Here is a 24158-nt window from a genome sequence, read left to right as displayed (position 1 = left end):
ATTAAATTTATAGGTTTAGTGTTTGTAGATATGTAAAAGATTGCGTGAGGACACTTTATGTGAGAGACGCCGTTTATAGTGCATGAGATTTGGCATGATGTACGATGTGTATAGGACTCTGTGTGAGATTCAGCTTATCAATCTATACTTGTGTATTTTACTTGACATAATCGTATCAAACTCACAGACAGTGAGCTATTAACTTTGTTTTGTAGGATAGTCTTGGTGCACTTTTAAATATTTATCTAACGTAAAGTAATGGTGATGTTATTTCAGAACACATTTTAAGCCTGTCTACACAAGTCTCTTATATACGATGAACATAACACAGCAATACCATTTCAGTTGTAACTAGGTACACAAATTGAATACCTGGATATCCAATATTGCGAAAGGAAGTTGAAATTATCAGGCAAATAATAAAGTAGGCCGTGATATTTTTTTTTGAAGCATATTAATGAAGTTTTTTATTAAAAGTAAGACTTCATTGAATTATTGATAGGTGAAGGTATCATATTCTCTTTAAAATATGAAGTTTCATATCAAAGTGTAGTTTGTATTTTTTTTTGTATTATCCTGGGGGATTTAAGTTGAAACATTCAAACGTCTTCAATATGATACAGGAACTGTATTTCAATAACGCTGATAAATACTGACATACTACATTTTTTACAGTTCTGTTTTTATATTCTATAGTTGTTGAACTTGTGTCCAGGGTTTGTAGCTAGAGAAGTAGGGATGGATGTCAAATAGTAAGGGTATACTAGATGTTTCTTGGATGGATGCTACGTTGAAATTAGACTTGGTGGAAGATCTTAAAAGTAAGCGTTAGCCTGAGAGGAATACTATCTGGGTATTCACCTCTGTCCACCACAATTACATTTTACATGTACGACAGTCGCACTTGTTTCAACATCATGTTGCCTTAATTATCTATCATTTTGTTTCCCTTCATTTACTTTCAATTACAGATTTCGTAGAAAATCCATTTATTTTCATCCAGGTGCTGTTCCCTTGCTTTAAAGCATCAATGTTGATATGTCTGAATTTAATATCATTTTTACTAGCATACTTTCGTCATAATGTTGCCTGGTAAAACTGTTGGTAATAGTAATACTATTTTAGTTGTGACATTGTAAGCTACTGTATCCCAGTTTACACTCTTAAAACTTGTATATTTCGCCTTGTTTATAGTTTTTTTTATTGTTTTATGTTAGTGTTTTCTTTTGATAAACCATGAAAGAGTGCCATATGCAACAGTTGCACTTGTTTTGTGGGTAGCTGATGCTTATTATTGGTAAAGTCCCACTCCCTACGTTTTTTAGGTCTAATTTAAGGTCACAAACTACATTTAATGTAAAAATAAATACTAAATAGATCCTATTTAAAAACATTTTTCGTCTTTAAACTGTTAAAAATGTGAAAAATAAGTCGATTCTAATAATTAAACAGCTATGAATCCCAACATGCATTGCACGCGAATTGATATATTTGTTTTTCTTCTGTAATTCACCCACTTTTCAATCAATCGTGAGGCCAAAACAAATAAAAGACTCCTGACTTTTCAGCGAAAATACCAGGTTTCCCCAAATTTGTATAAACAGAATCGGTCAAAAACAGAAAGACAATTAATGCAGCTACTATACAACGTCTGGCTAGGCCTACAACTAGCGTTCGATGGTTGTACGTTACCGATGTTTACCAGCTAGCCCTACAAAACTAAGCTTAGCTATGCTAGGCATAAAGACCGTCCACGAGAGGACATTCACCACAAGCTGCTATAGGTAGTGAATTGTTTCTCTCTTTTTATCATAATTTACCATAAAACGTACATTTAAGACAAGGAATGACCTGGTTTAATGTTTTTAAAGTAATATATATGCATTATTTTTACAAAACGTCACATAATTGTAGGGAATGTGTCTTTAATACTAGGGTAGTGACATAAGATTATTTATTCCAAGGATGTTTATTCATATGTACATCTTATCCTCGAATTCAATAAAGCTGATGAGGTATACTAAAGCATTCAATTAGATACCAATTCTTCTCTAACTAACTAGCTTTTAATAATAAATGAGCTGCATATTTCAATGTTTAGGAATCAATAAAATACACCTTAAAAGTTGTTTGGATAGAAGTGCGGGAGGGGTGCATAAATAACATGTACAATGTAATCTATGTTCTAAAATAACAGATCTGATTGTTACAAAACTGTTTTATTAATCAAGAATTATTTTATTATCCTTACTGTGTTCATTATTTTTTTATTTATTTTTTTAAATTATTATTCCGCTGATTTATTGAATGTGCATCTTTAATTACAAGCTAGAAACTAATTATAATATTTCTTTAATAATTATAGAATATAGTATTATGGTTTACTTTTAGAAATTCAAATTTTAACAAATAATCTTTTCATAGAAAAAAAAAAATCATTAAAATACTCCATATTCAAATTATACCTATTTTAGCTATATTAATGATATCAGTAATAATAGGAATTGAAGAGTTTTAAACTCTTAAATTAAAATTGTACAACAAAGAATAGTATGTCAGGATCATCCTATTCTTTGTACAGTACATCATTAATATATTAATAGTATAATTATCCATAATTCACATTGTATTCTGTAGTATTATTGTCATACAAAAAAACTTGTATCGGTCTATAAATTCCAGATTGATTGATTGTGGATTTCATTACAACATGGTTAACAAACATACTCTTATTACTATTAGTTCATGTACATCATTAAGAACATTTAATTAACTACTGTATTTCTCTGTAAGCTGTGTTGTATAGCCAGAATAGTAAACAAAGATATCATGTTTCATTATGGATTAAATGCAAACAGAGGAATGAACAACGCCATAAAACCGGGTGTATTATTTTGCCTGTAAGATTGTGTACAAAGTGTACAGTAGTGTATAAGGATACAAGCAAGCAATCTAGCTTACAGGTAGTGTTAATGAATATTCATAAGCTTCTTTAGCAGCTGTTTACACTGACACACATTGCTCCTGAATCCAATTTAACATATTGAAAGCAGGGTATTCGCCACAGCACAGCCAGCGTTTTGAACATTGCCAGCGTTTTTCACCACCGTTTAGACATCGTATTTAAGATAGTGCAATAGGGATTAAAGCCTTAAAATAAGGTCATAGGTCATGTTGATGAGGTTTTCTCTGTAGGTGTGCATGTGAAACTGTAGATTGTTAGCATAAATACGTAATCCATTATGACTATACATGGATTTTGATGAGAAAATAAAATGTGATAATATCATTTCATAAATTAATTTGAATAATTTTCATAGTGAAATATATTAATATCCTGATTGTAAATCTAAATTACTTGTGATTTAAATAATGATCTCGCTGACTTTTAAACCAGAATGATACAATTTTATATCTATATAAAAAAAGTATATTTAAAATTGATTAGCAATTAGGCTGTAACCTAATCTAAGTTACTCTGTGTTTTAACATTACATATGATGTAGCATCAAGCCAAATTAGGCTTATTTACACTGTTGAGGAAAAATTCTTATTCGAATCTTGTGGGTTTAAAATTGTTATTGCCTTATCATAAAATAAAAATTTAGCAACAACACTGATAATAACCCCACCCCAACCAATTGGAAAAATTGATAATAGTTGAAGACTACGACTAAATGAATAAAATTAGCCGTTACTGAATTGTTAAAACTGTTTTGGTAGTATCAATATCTTTTTTAGTTCTTTGCATTTTTAAGTTACAAAATGCTTTCGTTTTAGTCCCTTTTTCGCTGCACACTCTTAAACAGCTGTGCCTTAAACTACTGTTACTTTTGTCACAATAGTTTGATTTTGTCTCATTATATTTTAATTTACATATAAAATCATAACATTGTATTGTATCTTATTAGTGTTATTATAAAATGACCAAAACATACTTACTTACAGCTTATTTCAACAACGTTTCATATAATTATAAATTATAATTAGAATAATGATTTTTAATGACTTTATAATTTGACATTTTGATTACATACCTTGGAAAAATGTTGATCATGTAATTATAGACTAGTATTTCTGCTTTATTCAAATTACGAAAATAAATGGAAGGTTTTATAGTGAAGGTAAGGTGTCAACCAAGATACATTTGTCTCAAATTGTCAAGTTATTTATAATGATACAAATTATTCATAGCTTTACCTGATAAAATCATTAAAATGTAATAAAGATGTTCTGGCTCAACTCACTGAATACATTTGGCTTGATCTTGATAGGTAGTATTCAACGTTATGAGTGGGGGCGCTATAACTATCGAGGGAATTCAGTAATCTATGTATTTACAACACCTTATTATGAAATGAATAGATAGGCTTGTAATGTCTGATTTGTAATGACTAGACTCTAGGGTAACTTGATAATTTAGTTTTGTTATCAAAGAGCTGGGGACTTAGTTATTCTCAGCTGGGAACACAGCTAAGCCATCAATAATGTTAACGCAAGATGTACAGTATACTGATTTGTTATTTAGTCTTAAGTTATTCTTCATTTTTCTTGATGCAATTTCAACATCATGTTTCCTTAATTATCTATCATTTTGTTCCCCTTCATTTACTTTCAATTTCAGATTTCGTAGAAAATCCATTTATTTTGCTATGCTGTGCTGTTCCCTTGCTTTAAAGCATCAATGTTGATATGTATAAATTTAATATAATTTTTAATAGCATACTTTTATTATAATGTTGCCTGGTAAAACTGATGGTAAAATGGTAATACTATTTTAGTTGTGACATTTTAAGCTATCGCAGTTTACACTCTTAAAACTTGTTGCACCTATTTCATTAGAAAGTGATTGATATTTTTATTTATAATAATAATATATTAATTTTTTTTTTTATGATTTTATGTTGGTTTTTTTTGTTGAACGAGTAGACCTACTTTTTGTGCTATGTTTCGGCTATTATTACTGTAACACAAGTGACATGCTCACCTAGAATCACTCATCGTGTCTTAGTGTTGTCTAGCGCCACCAATTGTTCCTATGTCAGGTTTTTGCTGGTGTTTTCCCATTGGATGTGTCCTGAGTAGCATGAATGATTTAAATTGATCTTCTTTTAGGATTTTTCAGTAAAGGTAAAGGAGGTGAGGGAAGTGAATGTATTTGGTAATGTAACTGACTTTTGATTACAATACAATACAATACAAATCTTTCTTTATTCTGGAATAGCTCTTTCAATACACAAGTACTGGTCTCCCAAGAGGTCCAGATTTGGAAAAAAAATACAAGAAAAATAAAAGTAAAAGCTATATTAAAACTATGTACAATAGAAGTTATACAAGATGTTTAAATTCAACTTGACTAAGTGTCTCATAATTTTTACGGATATGTACAGGAAGATTATTCCATTAGGTTGATGCTCTATAATTAAACATTCTCTTTCCATAAATATTGTTCCATGCTGGAACATTTAGAGTTTTAGTTGATTGACTTCTTGTATTTTTTGTGTGAAAAGTGTACATAAATTTGAATAGATTTGCTAAATAAGATGGGCTAAACCCTGTAGGCATTTAAATAACATAATTAATAAATCATTTTCCCATCTGTCATGGACACTCTTCCATTAAGGGCCTGTTCAGACCTGCAGAGTTATGCTTTCGTATCGTACACTGCGTACAACTCCATAGGTCTGAACCAGGAAAAGATTAGTGGAAACCACCTCATACGACACTGATCTTTCGTTCGTTACCACAGCTCAAGGTACAAGATTAGTGAACAACGCTTATGATACGAAGGTCATGCATCATCGATATTGACCTAACCAATCAAATTTACTCGAAACGAAAGCGTTAGTTAAGCAAATCTGAACACTTTGTTGTTACGACGCTAATTATAATATGACATGGCTTGCGATAAGAAATCATAACTACATGGATCTAAACATACCCTAAATCTCTGATTCATTACTCTGTTAAAGATCTTTCAATGCTTTTTTTTTTTCTTGATGCTTAGTAGCCATAACGTAGAACGAAGAAGTAACTTTAAAAAACACAACAAAATTGAACTAAATGAATTACACTGTATTTTACTATGTTATATTACTTTTTTCAAACATTGCATAATTGGGGAGTTTCTTGTTAGGTGTTTATAATTCTTTAATAAATTAATAAGTAAAAGAATACTATCCAGGCAGGCGTGATTTTGGGGAGAATATTATCGCATAGGTAATGTAGTCTAATTGACTACTGGGTATTACGTTCTCATCTTATTGCTTAAGGGATCTGGAGAAATTAGAAAACTTCTAATTTGATCAGACCACTCGCATTAGAAATGATGACAGTGCCATATCTAATCATTATAGAAAGAAGAAAAATCATCAAATACTGCTTTATATAAAAATCAAATTATTTCTTGAACTTTCAAATTTTAAGTTCTGAATTTCTGTAAATTATATAATTGAATTGTCTTTTTCGTATTATTTTTTTGATTAATACCATAATAGTCAATAATTCTATATGAAGTATTTTATTTACACATTATTTATTAAGATAAATAAATATATTATAATGTAGGGCATATTCCTATATTTAAGATAAATATTAAATATTTATCAAGTAAAAGTGATTGTGAATGCATTATTTATTATTTTTTCCCAAAATATTAACCAATTCAATTTTTATAGACTTTTAATTATTATTTTTATTGTAATGCAAACATCTTAGCTGTGTGCTCTCATTTTGTTCATTTTAAATAAATGAATAAATAAATTAAATAAATAAACCATTTTTTTTATTTGTTGCTAATAGGCTGTTTCCAGAGTATATTGTTTTCAGGTCATTTAAATTTTTCCGTAATTACTGAATTTAAAATATATTTTGTTGCAATCATTAAAATAAAAGATTATTTAAATTGTTCATAATTTGAATATAATAATAATAATTATGTAACTAATTAACTTTGTTTCCAATCACTTGGACGATTAATGCACCTTAAAAAAACAAAAACATTATCAGTGGTAATCAAAAGTATAGTCAGCTGGAGAGAAAGTAATTTAGGAATATGAAGGTATTGCATTTATGTGCATTCACATGACAACGAAACACAGTAGGCTTAGTACGAGTCTTGCCAAACATTTCGCCACCCTATTATGGGATGCCATTTCCATGATTAGACAGATTGATAGATTGGAATAGAGAAGTGTACAATTACAGAATCCTAATATTGCTGACAATTAATTAGACATTTACACAACATTTGCAATGATAAGTTAAATTGTAATTTTTGCAATAGTTGAAATAAACTAATAAATGTACATGAACAAACATTTAATTTACTAGGAAACATATATGTATCTGGCTACTGTAGCCATTTGAAAACAAACATTCAGAAGAACTAGTGTTTCTGTGGTTAAATAAAGTTTGATTATTAAAGCTTAACCACAATCATAATGTGGCATTTATTTTTGTAGTTTTCTTATTGTATTATATATAGTTTTTATCTCTGTATTTTGATTGACATGAACGATTATAATCTATAATAGTTAATTTGTAGTTCAATTGATACTCTCACTCATCTCACTATTCATGCATGTCACAATTTTTTAGACTTTTGAAAGATTCATTATTTCTATCCTCAAAAAAAAGGTTTTTTTTATAGACAATATGATTACAAAAAAAAGTGAATATTGTGGTGTGAAGAAATCATGATGTGATTATGTTATGTTACCATAATCTTTCCATAATGCATGGAATATGTCTATTTGTGATATTATTAATTATTATTATTATTCTCAGGGGCAGATCTCCAGGGGGTTGTGTTTGAGGCATGTAACATCTAAAATAAAGTACTTTTTGACATTATTTTTCTATTAATATTAAATGTTTAATAGCGTTCTCCCATTTGAACTATCCTGGATTGTCTTTTTATAGAGGGTGCGTGTCAATGTTGCAAAAAAATAGTGGCCTGCTCAGTGATCTTAAAATAATATTACATCCTCGGCTTCATCTGAATATAGTACAGCATCCAATCACGTTGTCCCACAACCCAGTAAATATTTGTCTAATATTTTTTGTTACTAACCCCGATTTTATCATGATGACATTTTGACCATCTTCCGACATATATACTTCCATAAGTCCTGTATATACCCATGAGATTTTATTTTAAACCACTTTTCAATTTTGATTTTTACTACTTAATCAATAAAGTAAATATTAGTGAAAAATAATCTATAACTAAGAGTCGGCTATATGTAATTTAAGACAATCCATTGACCTTTGACCTTTGTGAACCACCTATTCTGCATTGATTGCTATTATACTATGTATATACATGATTTACTGTTTCTACATAATCTCGCATTTTATTAACATGATGATCATTTTTAATGAAATAATATACGGATGAAATCAATGGCATATCCTTTATTTGAATATATTAATTTAGTCATTGCTGTCATTGTTAAATGATTGTCTCTATTAATCATAATCACAAAACCCTTCATACATTTCTCTTGTTATTATATTCATTTCATGTAAAATTTTGCGCATAATAATATTATGATTATTTATTCGATCATCAAAATACAATATACAGGATTGAATAGCTAAAAGGCCCAAACTCTCTATGAGAAGACAATGTCTGAGTTTATGAAATTCAAACTGTAGATGTATTTCAATCAAGATAAACCATAATTTATTGGATATCTTCATGAACCACTAGATCACTTTTTCTAATAATTTATCAGCACATCATAAATTCAACCTACTAATTGTAACTTGTTGGATCTGTTATATTCTGTTTAGTGATATTGTGCATAAAACATATTATTACATTTTATTTGCTATGTTATCAATGTTAACTATGTTATATTTCTTAGAATATGGAAGCAGCTGTTCTATTGTAAAGCAATGTTTATTTTAGGCCCATGCCTTTACTTGCTCCTGGTAAATGATGCATTTTTTTTATTCTTACCAAATATAATTTAATGTTAGTATTAAAATGTATTTCTGACATGACAAACATAATTTATATAGTTACAGGTTTTCACAAACAACGAAAGATCATGCCTTTTCTATAAACATATTTACTTTAAAATATGTACATCAGGACCAGCAATGTCTTGAGGGACTACCAGAGATCGTTTCTGTGATATAACATAATGTTGATTTTATCTGCTCTTTTATCGTACATCGACATATGTGCAGTTTTGACACGACATGTTCCACTTGTCTTCAGGGACTACCAGAGATCATTTTCTGCGATAACGTAATGTTGGTTTTTACCTTCTATTTTATCGTACATTGACATTATGTACAGAACTATTATTATGCAATATTAATTTGCATTATGCAAGATGTTTATGACCTTGGTTTAACCATTCATTATCCTCTGCAAATGACAGCGTTAGTACAATTACCTTATAAAGGCAATCAAATTGTGTATTTTTCGATCAACGATATTAGAAATATTACTGTATCACTGTTGAATCTGTAATATTATCGTTAGACTTTATTAAAATAATAATAATATAACAGAACTTTATTACTTCAGTAGTATAAACATAGTAGTGCATAAAGATAGTATGAATATTTTAGGGTAAATGTGATCTTAATGCACATTTTGAAATAAAGTAGGAAGCTTTCGATTTTGTGAATTTACTGTATGACATTAATTACGATATTAAGGTAATATTCGCTTACATTGAGTTTTGTTTGGCAATTTTTTTGCCGGATCTAATTTGGTTTATTTTCTGAGGGCCATGACGATTGGAAAAATTACGTAACTAATTATTATTTACATCTCAAATCAAGGCTCCCTAAATATGCTGTGGACCGGGTGTCTAGAAAACTCAGATATATCTGAGATCTGAGTTTTCTAGACACCCGCTGTGGACCCTATTTGCCAAGCATTGTATAATATGCATATATCTGGCTGCCTTATACTAGAATTACTTAATAATATAGACTATAGTTTGCAATAGTGTTGTTTGTTACAGTTTAGTTTTTTTGGTTTAAACCAGTCATAATTAAATTCCTTTGGTTATTGAAATAGAATACAATTGTATATTTTGCAATTTTATCTAGAATTAAACCAGTGACGAGACATGCGTCATAAGAGTCCAAGTTATTTTAATCTTTCTGTTTTACACTATTTCAACTGGATGTTTAAATTTCCTATTTATTTATATTAATATATACAGTTTCTTAATGAAAATATATTTTTATTGGATAATTTTCAGAGCAAGACACATTTTTTCTCTTATTTAAATCTTTCTGTTTTACACTATTTCAACTGAATGTTTAAATTTCCTATTTTGGAATTCTTTATATTAATGTATACAGTTTCTTAATGAAAATATATTTTTATTTGGATAATTTATTAGGATCATTTGAATGGTTGGGTTTATAATGTTTACAATTCCTGAAGTAGAAATAATGTGGAATAATTAATTAAATATAGCTATTTTCAATTTATTTGCTATATAGCAATTATATTTCATTCAAATTAGCTTTGAAATAATATGTTAAATAGTATGGTATTATTCAAGGCAGCTGACAAAATTATCCAAATCAAATAAATTACAAATTGAACTGAGGCTGGCTGGCTTGTGACGTATTCGCCAAGCAATTGTTGGTATTTTGTTACATTTTACTTAAACTTATTACTTATATAATAATCAAAAATATATTACTGTATATGTTTCCATCTGAATGGATTGGTAGAAATGGTACTGCACGTTTCAGCTAGGTCAAATATACATAAAGTAGGTATAAATTGTGTTGAAGAGTAGCGATATGCTGTATGGTAGTGGGTGTTATATTTAGTAGTATAATAATTTTTGTTGATGTATAAATTAGAGGTGTATGGAAGTGGTAGGCCCAAGGATGAAATTTTACTAATAATCAATACTGGCTTTAGCAGGCATACCTTTTTATTATTTGATTCCACCCTTCCCACAAGTCCTAGCTTAGAGAGTAAAACTAATAATAGTAAATTTACTACTATATTCAAATTATTAAATTGATTGGTCAAATTGTAGTACAGGTACATATACATTATGCAAATATTTGTGCAATTACTTTAATCTGTATTGGCTAATTAATATACGACCTTTGACCTCAAAATTGTTATATTTCACTGTATTTCCAAGAAATTGAAGTATACATTTTTTGAACGACAAACTATTTTAAATTTATTATCTGTCCAAACTGGTTTTTTATATTTATTTATTTATCAATAGAGTTGGCATAAGGTTTCTTTTTAGATTTTGAGTATTGCACTTAAATTGAACAGAGAAGTAAATGGCTCTGCTAATTCATCCTTTCATAAAGACGACGAGCAAGCGATCCCGTTTGACGTCACAGTGTTCTATAAATAGCATACATCTATTTGCAATCAGGTAATTTTACTGGTCTAGGCTTGGCTACATCAATATAACATCAAATATCTAATAGTGAAGCTATATTGGCTGCATCAATATCTGATGTTTGATGTTAATTAATGACACATCAATTAGTTAGATGTAAATTAACAACAACTGTCACTGATGTTTCTTTGATCAGATCTCTCACCGGTTTTAAATGAATTTATACAGCGATTTATAGATCTTTAACAAAGAGAACACTGTTATATTCCATCCAAATCTCATTTATGATCAATAAACATATTTTAATGTGTTTAAACAGTTTTTATGTAATTATCATTATTATAAATGTGAATAATTCACAAATAGTGATTAAATGCATTCTTTTTCTCAATTACAACATTGTCCTTATGTAAAGTCATTCTGAATTTCAATATTCAAGTTTTAATGTCAAATGTAGAAAAAGACATAACGTCGCTATTCTATCCAAACATTGTATCTCCACAAAACATAATTTTATAGGACGTTTTTTTTGTGTGTTTTGTGCTTGTAAATGCTTAATAAATTGGAAAAATGTCACATATTCCTTTATAAATATAATAACTAATAAATAAATGCTATGAAAATCACCACATTATGTGTCACTGAGTACAATCAGAAATAGGAAATATTGTAAACATTTATATAGTGCTCTCTCTTTATTATTTGGGTAGAAACCATTCATTTTGTCATGGAAATGTTACAGCGCACCCTTTGTCTACGTGAACAGAATAGTTGTGGGACCGTTTCAACATTATATTATTATGAGGAGTTTGGCCGTAATGTTAAAACATACTGTACATTAGCCCTTGTTCTTTTCATAGAAAAGTGCCCCCTTTAGCATTGACAATAGAAATAATTATTAAATTGATGTTATGGTAAAGATACAATTCATTAATTTGTCACTTTAACCTAATTTGAAAGCTTGATTTAGTTTAAATAATTTAGCTTGATTTACGTTGGCTGACATTTAAATCATATAGTTTGACAAGATGAAGTTTCCCAATGGATTTCATGGGTTCATTTATTCCTAATGGAATTGATATGTAATAATCTTTCGATCAACGATCCTATAAAAATGTGTTCACGTTTAACTTCTCTAGGTTATAATATTCTGATAATGTGGAATGATATGATAATTATGCGTATTTATTATGCACCATATTTTAATAGATGTTACGATGAAGGATTTGAATCTCCATAGATGAAAAACTATACACATTTACCATAATCATGTTGATTATTGTAAAAACATTTTGTGAAGGAGATGTTGATGACCTTTCCCGATATTATTGACCTTTATGTGAATACGTGAAGTATTTTTTATTGACCTTTATGTGGAAATGTGAAGTGTACTATTTTGTTGACCTTTATGTGAACATGTGAAGCATATTTTATTGACCTTTATGTGAACATGTGAAGCATTTTATTGACCTTTATATGAACATGTGTAGTGTAGCATATTTTATTGACCTTTATGTGGAAATGTGAAGTGTAACATATTTTATTGACCTTTATGTGGAAATGTGAAGTGTACTATTTTATTGACCTTTATGTGAACATGTGAAGCATATTTATTGACCTTTATGTGGAAATGTGAGGTGTACTATTTTATTGTCCTTTATGTGAACATGTGAAGCATATTTATTGACCTTTATGTGGAAATGTGAAGTGTACTATTTTATTGACCTTTATGTGAACATGTGAAGCATATTTATTGACCTTTATGTGGAAATGTGAGGTGTACTATTTTATTGTCCTTTATGTGAACATGTGAAGCATATTTTATTGACCTTTATGTGGAAATGTGAAGTGTAGCACATTTTATTGACCTTTATGTGGAAATGTGAAGCATATTTTATTGACCTTTTTGGGAAAATGTGAAGCATATTTTATTGATCTTTATGTGGAAATGTGAAGCATATTTTATTGACCTTTTTGGGAAAATGTGAAGCATATTTTATTGACCTTTACGTGGAAATGTGAAGCATATTTTATTGAAATTTATGTGGAAATATGAAGCATATTTTATTGACCTTTATGTGGAAATGTGAAGAGTATTTTATTGACCTTTATGTGGAAATGTGAAGAGTATTTTATTGACCTTTATGTGGAAATGTGAAGAGTATTTTATTGACCTTTATGTGGAAATGTGAAGAGTATTTTATTGACCTTTATGTGGAAATGTGAAGAGTATTTTATTGACCTGTTTGTGTCGCCCTTAATAGAATTAATGATTGTCCCAAAGGAGACTTTCTTCTGTAGTTAAAGTTAAGATCAGAAGACAACCAGGACACATCAAATGATTTTAAATCACTTTGTGATGTGAATCTTAAGTGTTATGAAACTAAATAGTAACTGTATAATTATAGATCAAAATCAGGATATCCAGGTAAATTAAAATCGTTTTGTTTATTGTATAGTACTTTATTGTAGACCACAAAGACTTCTGTTGAAACTAACCATAATCCATATGAATTTCACTTCTATTCATATAACATATGTCTCTCTTTTCCCCGGATATTCCAACTGTACAATAAACGATTTATAATTATTTTTCACAATTATTTCAAATCTGTGTAATTAGCAACTAAAGAACAAGAGGAATTTAAGTTTTAAATATCAATCCAATTTATTAATTCGTTGAACTGAAAGTTAATGGACATGATAAAGGGAGTAAGCCAAGCTAACACATTGAGTTTAATTTGTGAGATTTTGAATGGACTCGTGGGTGTAGTACTTGTAGTTCCAAAGGGAATGTAAGCTAAGCCATGTTATTTTAAGCTTGGCTACTGTATGTTATATTTAAATTATCTTTATTGACTTTATATCCAACATTATTAATGACGTATTTTGGCCTATCACGACAAACTTTGCTATTATATTAATGAACATTTATAATACTTTAGTACAATCTCACATTTAACAACTTATAAAAATTAATAATAAAGTAATCAATTAATTACAAATATTTAAATACATGAACCATTGTTTGACTAGATTAGTTAATTAAATATTAATTTTAACAAATATACTGGTTTCTGTAGGTCACCAAAAATCCCTAAAAAAATTATATTCACATAGGGTTAAATTGATAAATTATGCTACAGAATGATATAGTATAAATGTTGTCTACCGACAGACTGTTTTAACATCAAGCCTCTGGAGCATTTAGACTAATGGAATTTTAGGGACCTTGTAGTGTTGAGGGCTCTGTCTCTAATATTCAATAGTACATTATTTCTCACTTTTCTGTATTAATACCATGTAGACTTGATTTGTAGACATCAATTCAATTTGAGATGTTTCTATAAGTCATTGTTCTTGAAACACTGATGGTCTAATGGAAAAGTGCCTGCATATCAAGCAGAAGAGTCAGATCGATTCACTGAGGAACAAATTTCTTAAATGTAACTGATTCATATTTAAGATTTACAAATTTACTCTTTCTAGACTTATGAATAATATTAATAAAATCATGTTTATACTTCATAATTAAAAAATGTAATTCAGTTTATGATACTTTATGCAAGTATTTATGATTATATAACTCTATATATTCATCTATCATTTAATTATAACTATATATTCATCTATTATACTTGTTTTTTTCTAATAAGTATTTATTAGTTCATATCATTTACTACAAATGTATTGTTTGTTTATGTACATTAGTATGCATTCATCTGATTTGTAATAGTTGCAACTATAGAGGGCAGTAAATACTAAATTTTTTAATTTGTTCAATTTTGATGGAAAAAAACAACATTAATTGAATCATATGATACCTTTATTGCTTTATTTATTATTAAACAATAAATTAACATAATGTAGATAACATCCACATAATACTATTTTTTTGTACATTAATCATGTTAATTATCAAAATACAGTATTTACAAAAATCTAACTGTGTGTATTAAGTCTACATAAGTGTCATTGAAATGTAAAAGAATGATGCATGACACAAAATCAACCAATCAAATATTGAGTATACACGTGAAACTTTAGTATTAAACTTTATTCCTAATAATAATGAATTACATATTAAAATGTTATATCATGACGTTAATAATTTATTTAATATTCCTTGAACTTCATATAGGTAAATTCTAGTCTGCTGCCATCTATATTTTCTGTCTGCATATAAATTATGCTTATTTTTCGGGAAGGATATACACAATGTAAAACTTGTCTTGTATACGTAACATATCCGATCTGTCTTAAACTTTTCACAAACATTGAATGAAAATCAGTGAAAATAATTATATTATTAATAGGCATTTGATAAAAATCTTCCAATTTGTCTTGGTATCAGAACAAAACATTGACCCACCTCTTAATTTAATAATCGGTCAATTTTTTTTGCAGCAGGCTCATACATTCACTTGCATGAATTCTAAAAATAGATACTAAAGTATGCGATTTAGCATCTTTTAATTTTCAACGGATGTCCCTTGAAAAAAATCTCTCAACTAAATGATATACAGTAGTTGAATATGATATTTCATGATTTATTCTTTAAAAATTCCTCACAAGATCTATATTTTTATTACTATGTTGTTTTTTAGCATGACAGATTTATGAGCCATAAATAACCAAAAGATAAACTGCTAAGGTTTATATTAACATCTGTATTTGTGATTTAAATTAAATTATAATGCTATCAGTTGAGTAGAATATAAGTGTACAGTGTGTGAAAACATGCTAAGAGCTCTGTCTACACTATCAAACTTTACATGACAACAAAATATTATGTGCCCATATATTGACATGATGATGTCATATCACTACCATATTTAGGCATATCACTACCATATATTGGCAGCCAATTTGATCATTTTTTGCTTTAAATTCCAGTTTTTTCAGGTAAATAAATTTTTTTTTGATCCAATTTTTGGTCAAAATTATTTTCAGGGGGACAATACATCTTGAAATTTTCAAAAAATGCTTCAATTAAAGATATAATTTTATTATTAATAATTAAACTTGTATTGTAGTTGATTCTTTCATCTGTACTTTGCAATTTTTTCCAAATTTATGAACACGTTTAGGAAGTGATATATAATATTTTATACAGGAAGCAAAAGTAATATATTTGTTATGATTAATTACTTCAAGTTAAAGAAAAAGAAATCTTAAAATATCAACGAAACTGAAATAATGTACTTTGATTTATAAGAAATACTAAATCTTTTGTTGTAAATGGCAATTACAGTAACTACTGTAAATCATGAAAGGGAAGTTAGATTGGGTAGCTTAACAATCTTGTTTTATAAGTACAGTAGAACCCCTCCTTTGGGACACTATTCAGGGGACACCCCTATTAAGGGGATGTTTTTCCATGAAATGAATGAGGAACAGTATATGTTTTACCATTACAGCTTCAATGAAAACCCATTATTTTATAAGGCTCTGTCTACACTATCAAAGGTTATGTGACAAAAAAATGTGATGTGCCCATATATGGAAAATGATGATGTCATATCACTACCTTATTTAATCATACCACTACCATAATTGGGCACATCACACTTTTTTGTCAAACTAGTTTGATAGTGTAGACAGAGATTTAGGGTGCCTGTTTCTGTCTCAACAAGTTGAAAGTATATGTCTATATCGTGCCTAGCTTACCTGTATAAACCAACTTGTTTTAATTTAGGCTATAGTTTAAATTTGAAAATAGAATCATTATTTGCCTATATTCGTAGTTCTTTAACACTATCCCAGACTTGATCTTATTGTACAGATCTGATCTATAATTAATAGGTTTGCTCCTCATTCTTCTCAGACATTTGAAATCTTTCTGTACTGCTGGCTATTTACCCATTATTACAATAAATACAACATAATAATCTTTAATAGAAGATGTAGTAGGAATAGATCTTGGTAGATAAATCTGTAGACATCAAGTCTCTTCAATTTGTACCTTAATAGAACTATAATTCTTTTGTTTGTCTCTATATTCATATTAATATTATTGTTTGCTTTTGCTTGCCATCATAGATTTCATAAGGGGATTTTATTTTACAGTATGTTATGTTAACAGGTATACCAGATGAATGTTTTAGTGATTGAAGAGTTGTTATATAGGTAATTAATGTTGCATCGTCATTATATTATTATTACATTCATATGATAGTTACAGCTATTTATGTTTTATATTCTCTTTGAAATAGGTAACATATTTTAAAGTATTTTTTATTTACATCCAACTGCAAATTAACAATAAAATAAATAAACATGATTAAGATGAATAATACAGTAAACTAATATGTCTGGTTTCAGAAATTGTAGTTTTTCGTTTTATTCGTTTTTGGGGTCAAAAACAGAAATTCCTAGTAGCCTAAACAATGGCATAAAGTTGTAATTATGTATCTGTTGTTATTAACTGGCTTATTGTTTGTTAGATATGTATATATATTAGTTGTAAATAATATAAACGGCTAGAATAATTGATCATACGCTATCTTAAGTCTAGCCCAACATTCTGTGTTGTTATTTAATAGCTTGTAAATAATGATGTTAAAGGTAAATTCCAGATTCAAAAGTTCTATTGTTAAAAACCATTGTTAATTTACGACCACATTGATAATAGTGCTACTGTACTTATGATTCTAGGCAACATAAATAAGGAAATACAGTAGAACATAGAATAGAGTATCTTTGTAATCCAGACTTTAAATTAGGGGTGTTATATATTTCCTCTCGTTTGTTCACTGGAAAGTGTTTTGGTTGAATTTAACATAAACCTATTAAAGTGGTGTTGTTTACCGGGGTGTTTCGAAAACAGAGACCTGAGACTCAGGATCTCTGTTTCTCAAGAATTCCCCCACTAAAACTTCTCAATATTGCATTATTGGGTCTCTGTTTTATCGTTGGTGTCAATGCTTAGATTACTAGAAACTGATTATGAAAAAGATTTTTTTGTTGACATTATGCAGTAGAAATACATACATGTACATATAAACATTTTCCACATAAATCTTGAATTTGAAACACCGACACAAATCATGTGCATACTTTTACAAATTGTTTCAGTAATATATTAAAAAAAAACTTTTTTGTTAATTAGTTTATTGACTGATTAATAAAATCCTTATTACTTTGAAACCTGATATTGAAATTTGATCAGTAAAACTGAGTCATATCATTCAAATAAATAAATGTGACCTTATAGAAGAACATTTAATGGAGATTTTATATTCTATATTCCATTAGAAGGCAAGAATAGATTATAACATTTATTAGTGAAGAAGAAAAAAGTTGAAGATTAATGCATCATTAAGTACATCATTGTGTGTACTGAGTACTTGTAGAACAGTTTGAGTGGAAATATTTAAATAGTGTAGAATGCTTAGGCGGGACATTTGATCAAATCTGAGTGATCTGACAGATTTAGGGAATCCTGAAAAGGTGGGGGTGGAAGAGGCGCATTCATTGCAAAATGAGGCTTAGATTAGAAATTCACAGTAATGGTCGGTGAAAATGGTTTAGGATGGCCAGTACCATTTTATGAAAAAAAATAGCCCCGCCCTTGATGTTAATGTAAATCAGTGACAATTTACAATTTTAGAAGCATTTAATATTTAAGGCAAATTGATACACTTAGTGGCTTGAGCACTTTGTGTGTACTTACACATAATATTATCATATTCATTATCATCGTTTGTATGTCAAACTGCCCGAGGATGGGTAGATTTAGTAGTAAACTACGGTAAATATGAATATTAATAGCATCTTTATACAAGAATTCCTGGGTGAGTAGTACTATGTATTCCATTATACTGATGTCAATTAACGTGAACTAATTCTAATGACCAGGTCACTATTAATTATACACTATTGTTAGCACCTTCTTATATGTTATGATTACTTGTCATCATGATTAGAATCGATGAGAAACGAACTGCCTTTGACCTTTATATTCTCATGAATAATTCATATATCTCAATCAAGGGTAGTGATTGATGCTATAATGAAATCTTCATCATCACAAACTTACATTTCCAAAAGACTTTATTTAAGTCCAGAAATATATAATAACTAATATATGAATAACAGTTATGCATTTTATTGATAACAAGCATACTGTATAGATAGGGTAAAACATATGTCCTTAGGCAGAATAATATAATAATAAAGTATACCTATACTGTATAGGTAGGCCTATATTTATTATAATAAGATGCTATATTTTAGGAAATATACATAAGTTATGTCCACTGTGATCAGCTTGACCAGTTTGAAGTGTAGATCTGATGGTATCATTCTATGTATGTAAACAATACAGATTTTGTATTTGTAGAGAACAGATGTTTAAATAGCATAAACCCTTACCACACGGTCCCATCATTCACAACTAACATTATTAATGTATGCATTATTGTATGCAAGATAAAATAAAATGAAGAATAATTATTGCTACTAGTTAATAGAATTGTTAACAAGTTTGATAAACTGTATTGTTGAAATGTATGTGTAGAATTCATAACATTTTTACTATTTTCCAAAACAAACTGTGTACAGTTAATGGGATGGAATCCCTTCTTGAAAATGGTTGAGTCCAAGAATGATATTATCAAGTAATTCATTGCAAGGATTGTATCTTGTTCCTGTGGGAGGCAGTCTGCAGAGTGCAGTACTGTACCTACCAATTCAAAGATTCAATGAGGATTAGCCTGAAGTACTGTACTTGTAAATAGCAATCACATCTACTATATGACAGGCTTGAGTATTAAAAATCAACATATTTTAAGCTTACAATTCTTGTCAGGACGCTGTTAGACGGGCAAGAGGATTTCTAGGAGGATTTCAGGAAAATAACCCCTGTTATTAGAAAGTTTGCCACACCATCTTTATGATTTGATTATATATTGCAAAGGTTTGACAGATAATTTGATTTTGTTGACCAGATCTTGTATTACATCTATGTATCGGATGTTTGGAACGTCATCAGCTCAAAAGTTTGAACATACTTCATTGGATTGATTTAATAATATTGTACACGCCCTACATTCAACTATTAGATATATTTTGACAGCAATTTGTTGCAGATATATATTCAAGCAAATTCTATTTAAAGACCGGGTATTTTAAAAAAACTATTTATCCAGAATCCAGTGAAGCATTTAGTCCGTCACTGTTGTTTTTTTTTTGTTGGTTGACTTTTATAATTTGATCACTGTTTGGATAGAGCACTTGTTTGTGTGGGTGTTAATAAATGCTGCCTATTGTATTGGACTTAGCCTCAATTGTCATACCACAACAGGCCTTGGATATCCTACATTGATTCAGCATTTTTTTGTCTGTGCTAGGTGTTGGCTGACTGTTGGCTGATACTTCAATCATTTTGAATAGATCTTAATGAGCTATTTATCAGAGTATAAATTGCCTGCGTAAGTCATTTGCATAGACAGTCTCTACTTTGAAGGTATTTCTGTTCTCCTAAGCTGTCCTGGACTTGTGTTTTTGTGTGTGTATTTTGCTGTCCAGTTGTAAAGAGAGTAGCGAAAGGTAGATACAATTGGAGCGTTGAGGTAAACACATTGCACACTATTTGATAGTATTTAAATTAATACAACAAATGACCTTAAACAGATAACAGAATTTTACTATTGAATAATCCTATTTCATAGTAGCAGAGACATTTGCAGGTAGACGACAGCTTCCACCAAAGCCTCACCTGGAAATAGGAAGTATATCAAGGTGAAATTGTAAACAATATTAACATTGTTTCATTGGGATATTATACTTGCGGATGTAGCATATGATTGATTTTGAAAGTTGGCTGGAGGTGGATCAGTTCCAAAGAAGCATACAAATCTGAAACTTATGTCTATATAGAACGGTTACTGGGAATATAAACACTTCTACAGTAACATTACTAGAGCACGGATTGAGCTATCAAAACTATTAAACCGAAAACAAGGGCAACCATAAGAAGTTTCGTTTCATTCACACGTTGAAGTCATTTATTGTGGAATGTTTAACGCATTGCATCTTCAAGAAAGCATATCATGCGGTTTAATTAAGAAAACTAATTGAACGTTCAGCTTTATGAAGGTGTAAACTAATTAATAATTTGTAGCGTACACAGCAAAAAAAAGGCATTCATATCACTCGAGAATAGAGATTATGTAGGATATACCCACAAAGAGCTGACGTAATCGATCTGTTTGCAGTTATCTCGAAACTGGCAACATTCCTAAGGATTATCATACACTACGGTTTGCATCTTTTCTATCTGAGGATGAATTATATTTCCGAATAAAGACATCTGTATTTTGACTTATATAAAAACGCTTAAAAAATTGTTAATTTAAAAGTTAAAGAAGATTGATGTTCATATTTCTACAGGAAATTCATTTTTTGACAGCTGGTAAAATATCGTCATCAAATTCTGTAAATATTATGCTAGTGATTGCATAATTTATAGACGCATATATACGTATATACATTAGTGGTATCTTCAACGATATCTTTAGTATTGCCTGTTAAAATGTCAAAACTAGCAGAAATGATGGAGAAGGATGGTTCTATAGTGAAACCACTGTTTGTGCCATGCATGAGCGCACTTGTCATGACCTTAGGCAGTCAGGTCAGCGATGTTGTAAAGACTGTTCATTTTGGTTAGTATAAAATAATCAATTATTTGATTTATTCAAGTTGCTTATTAACAATTGTTATGTTTCATTTGGAGATACGATGTGCATGTCAAAACTTAATATTATTTGTATGTCTAATTAGCACAAAATTATACTTAATAAGGAGTTATTCTTGCAACTTCTTCAAGTACTGTAAATTATTGAATACGATATAAACGAACATTTATTTAAAACGTATGTAAAAAAGAACGAGATTTATGATTATCATAGATTTTATAATATTATTTCTTGATAAATTTATAAATCTCCCTGTACAAAGTTTAACTTATATTTTCACTCGAAATTTAGATCAATCAATCAAGTAAACATTTATTTCTTTCAAAATTAAAATAACGATAAGAAACATTCCTTTCAATTTACAAATAAATTATGAGATTAAAACATTTAAAAGAAAGAAGTGTCTATCAAAAATGCTAATAAATTTCTTTAAGTTATGAAAGTGGCAAAGTCCTAAAAAGTAAAATCAAATGGTAAAACCAAAAGAAACTTGTGTAGGGAAGGCCATAAGTAAAGTTACTAATATTTTTAATATTCGGTTACACAACATAAACAAACAAGACATACACACACAAACAGAACACACGACGAAAACAGAAAGGGTCAAAACAAAGGCAGCTGATCAACTGTTATAAGTAGAGGTATTTTTTTTCTTTTCCTTTTATTATTGAACGTAAGTTGAAATAATATGGCGTTTAAAATTATATGAAAAGCTTTTCTTCGTGAATTCTTGATGTTGATGGATAAATTGTTCCAAATTTTGGGACCACTGAATCTGATGTTGAGTTGGAATGATGTTTTCTTATGTTGGGGATGTAGATAAGTGTGATTTCAACTGAAACAAATTCCACAGTGCAACGATTTGTTTGTATTATTGCATTTTGTAAATGATGACAGACTGGAGGTATTGTACAATGACACGCTACACTGGAATTACGTCAGAATAACTTTCTATCAAAAGAGAACCTTGGGTTGCCCTGCACGTACAGTAAGTATGTGCAAAATACCTCTACTAATAAACACAAGGTAAAACCTTTATAAATATGTGAAACCAACAATATTCCATGTCTAATTAAAGCCTACTGTAGAAATCAGCTTTTTCATAAACTGTAGATAAGTATTTTTTCAATCAAATAAACTTTAGGATTATTAGAATGTTATCAAGGTGTTGTGTATTGCACTGTACATGAAGTCTTTGAAATAATACTTCAGGCTGGGTACAGTAGAAGTAATTAATAATAGTAGTAGTAATAATAGTAATTAATAGAATGAATTACCCTCTCCTACCATTCATCCAACACACTACTACTACTATACTATTAATACAGTACTACATTTATAAGGTTTTTCATGCTAAAGTATGTGTTGTTTAGACTTTTCTACATTTTGATGGCATATCTCCAACCTTAGTGTTTTAGGTCTTCTCATTGGTCATTTTGTGCGCTGTATCTCTCTCCTCATTCCATTCTTCTACTCTTAATCAAGTTATCCTCCTTCATCCTTTCAATATATCAAAACCATTGTAACTTGGTATTCTGCACGTGCTACATACAGTACATAAACATGCATACGTTTTTGCAGTGTAAAGAAAAGATAAATAAAACAAATAGATATATTTTTCCACAATTGTTGTTCTTTTAACTGCCAAAAAAACAAAAAAAAACTGTCCATTTTTACTAATGTTTGATTATTCATTACAGTACTTGTTACTTTAAATTAAAATGTCTCCTTAAATCCTTAATGAAAAATTGATAAAGTTCTTTAGGACGTTTAATGAGAAATAAATGAATATTTGTTTGAAGTAGACCTAATGAGGAGTTGATAAACATCTGTACAATTTAAAAATCTATATAAGATTATAATGACTATTAGATTGGTGTTAAAACTTATTGAAGGCCTAATGACATTGGAGGCGAGATTTCAACATGCCAAATAGGATGAATAATTGTCCCACATTCAAATAAAGGATATTAATTCATTGTTATGAATTTACATAGCTTTTATGTTATGCTTTTTAATCTTGCACTTTCGTAAAGTACTTTGGAAAATATGTTATTGTAGGATGTTGAAAACTATAAATAGATATCATGAAAAT

At 29.2% G+C, this 24158-nt stretch overlaps 1 protein-coding gene across 4 annotated transcripts in view; it reads left to right on the top strand.

The window, feature by feature from the left end:
* The window catches only part of LOC144841477 (diacylglycerol kinase beta-like), a 108995-nt gene that overhangs the window by 30111 nt on the left and 54726 nt on the right, over positions 1–24158 (top strand). For 2 of the 4 annotated variants that reach the window (XM_078697826.1, XM_078697816.1), the window contains exon 1: positions 20014–22030. The exons of 1 other annotated variant lie outside the window; for it this stretch is intronic. In XM_078697826.1, coding sequence (XP_078553952.1) covers positions 21901–22030 — 130 coding nt within the window. In that variant the 5' untranslated portion in view covers positions 20014–21900. Of the gene's footprint in view, positions 1–20013; positions 22031–24158 lie in introns of those variants that run through there. One more of the 4 variants, XM_078697842.1, reaches the window with a different exon arrangement.

This window comes from Antedon bifida, chromosome 1 (genome assembly GCF_963402885.1).
Source record: "Antedon bifida chromosome 1, ecAntBifi1.1, whole genome shotgun sequence".
Classification (NCBI taxonomy): Eukaryota; Metazoa; Echinodermata; class Crinoidea; order Comatulida; family Antedonidae; genus Antedon; species Antedon bifida.
The sequence above is the reverse complement of the archived record's forward strand: the minus strand, read 5'-3'. Positions and strand labels throughout refer to the sequence as shown.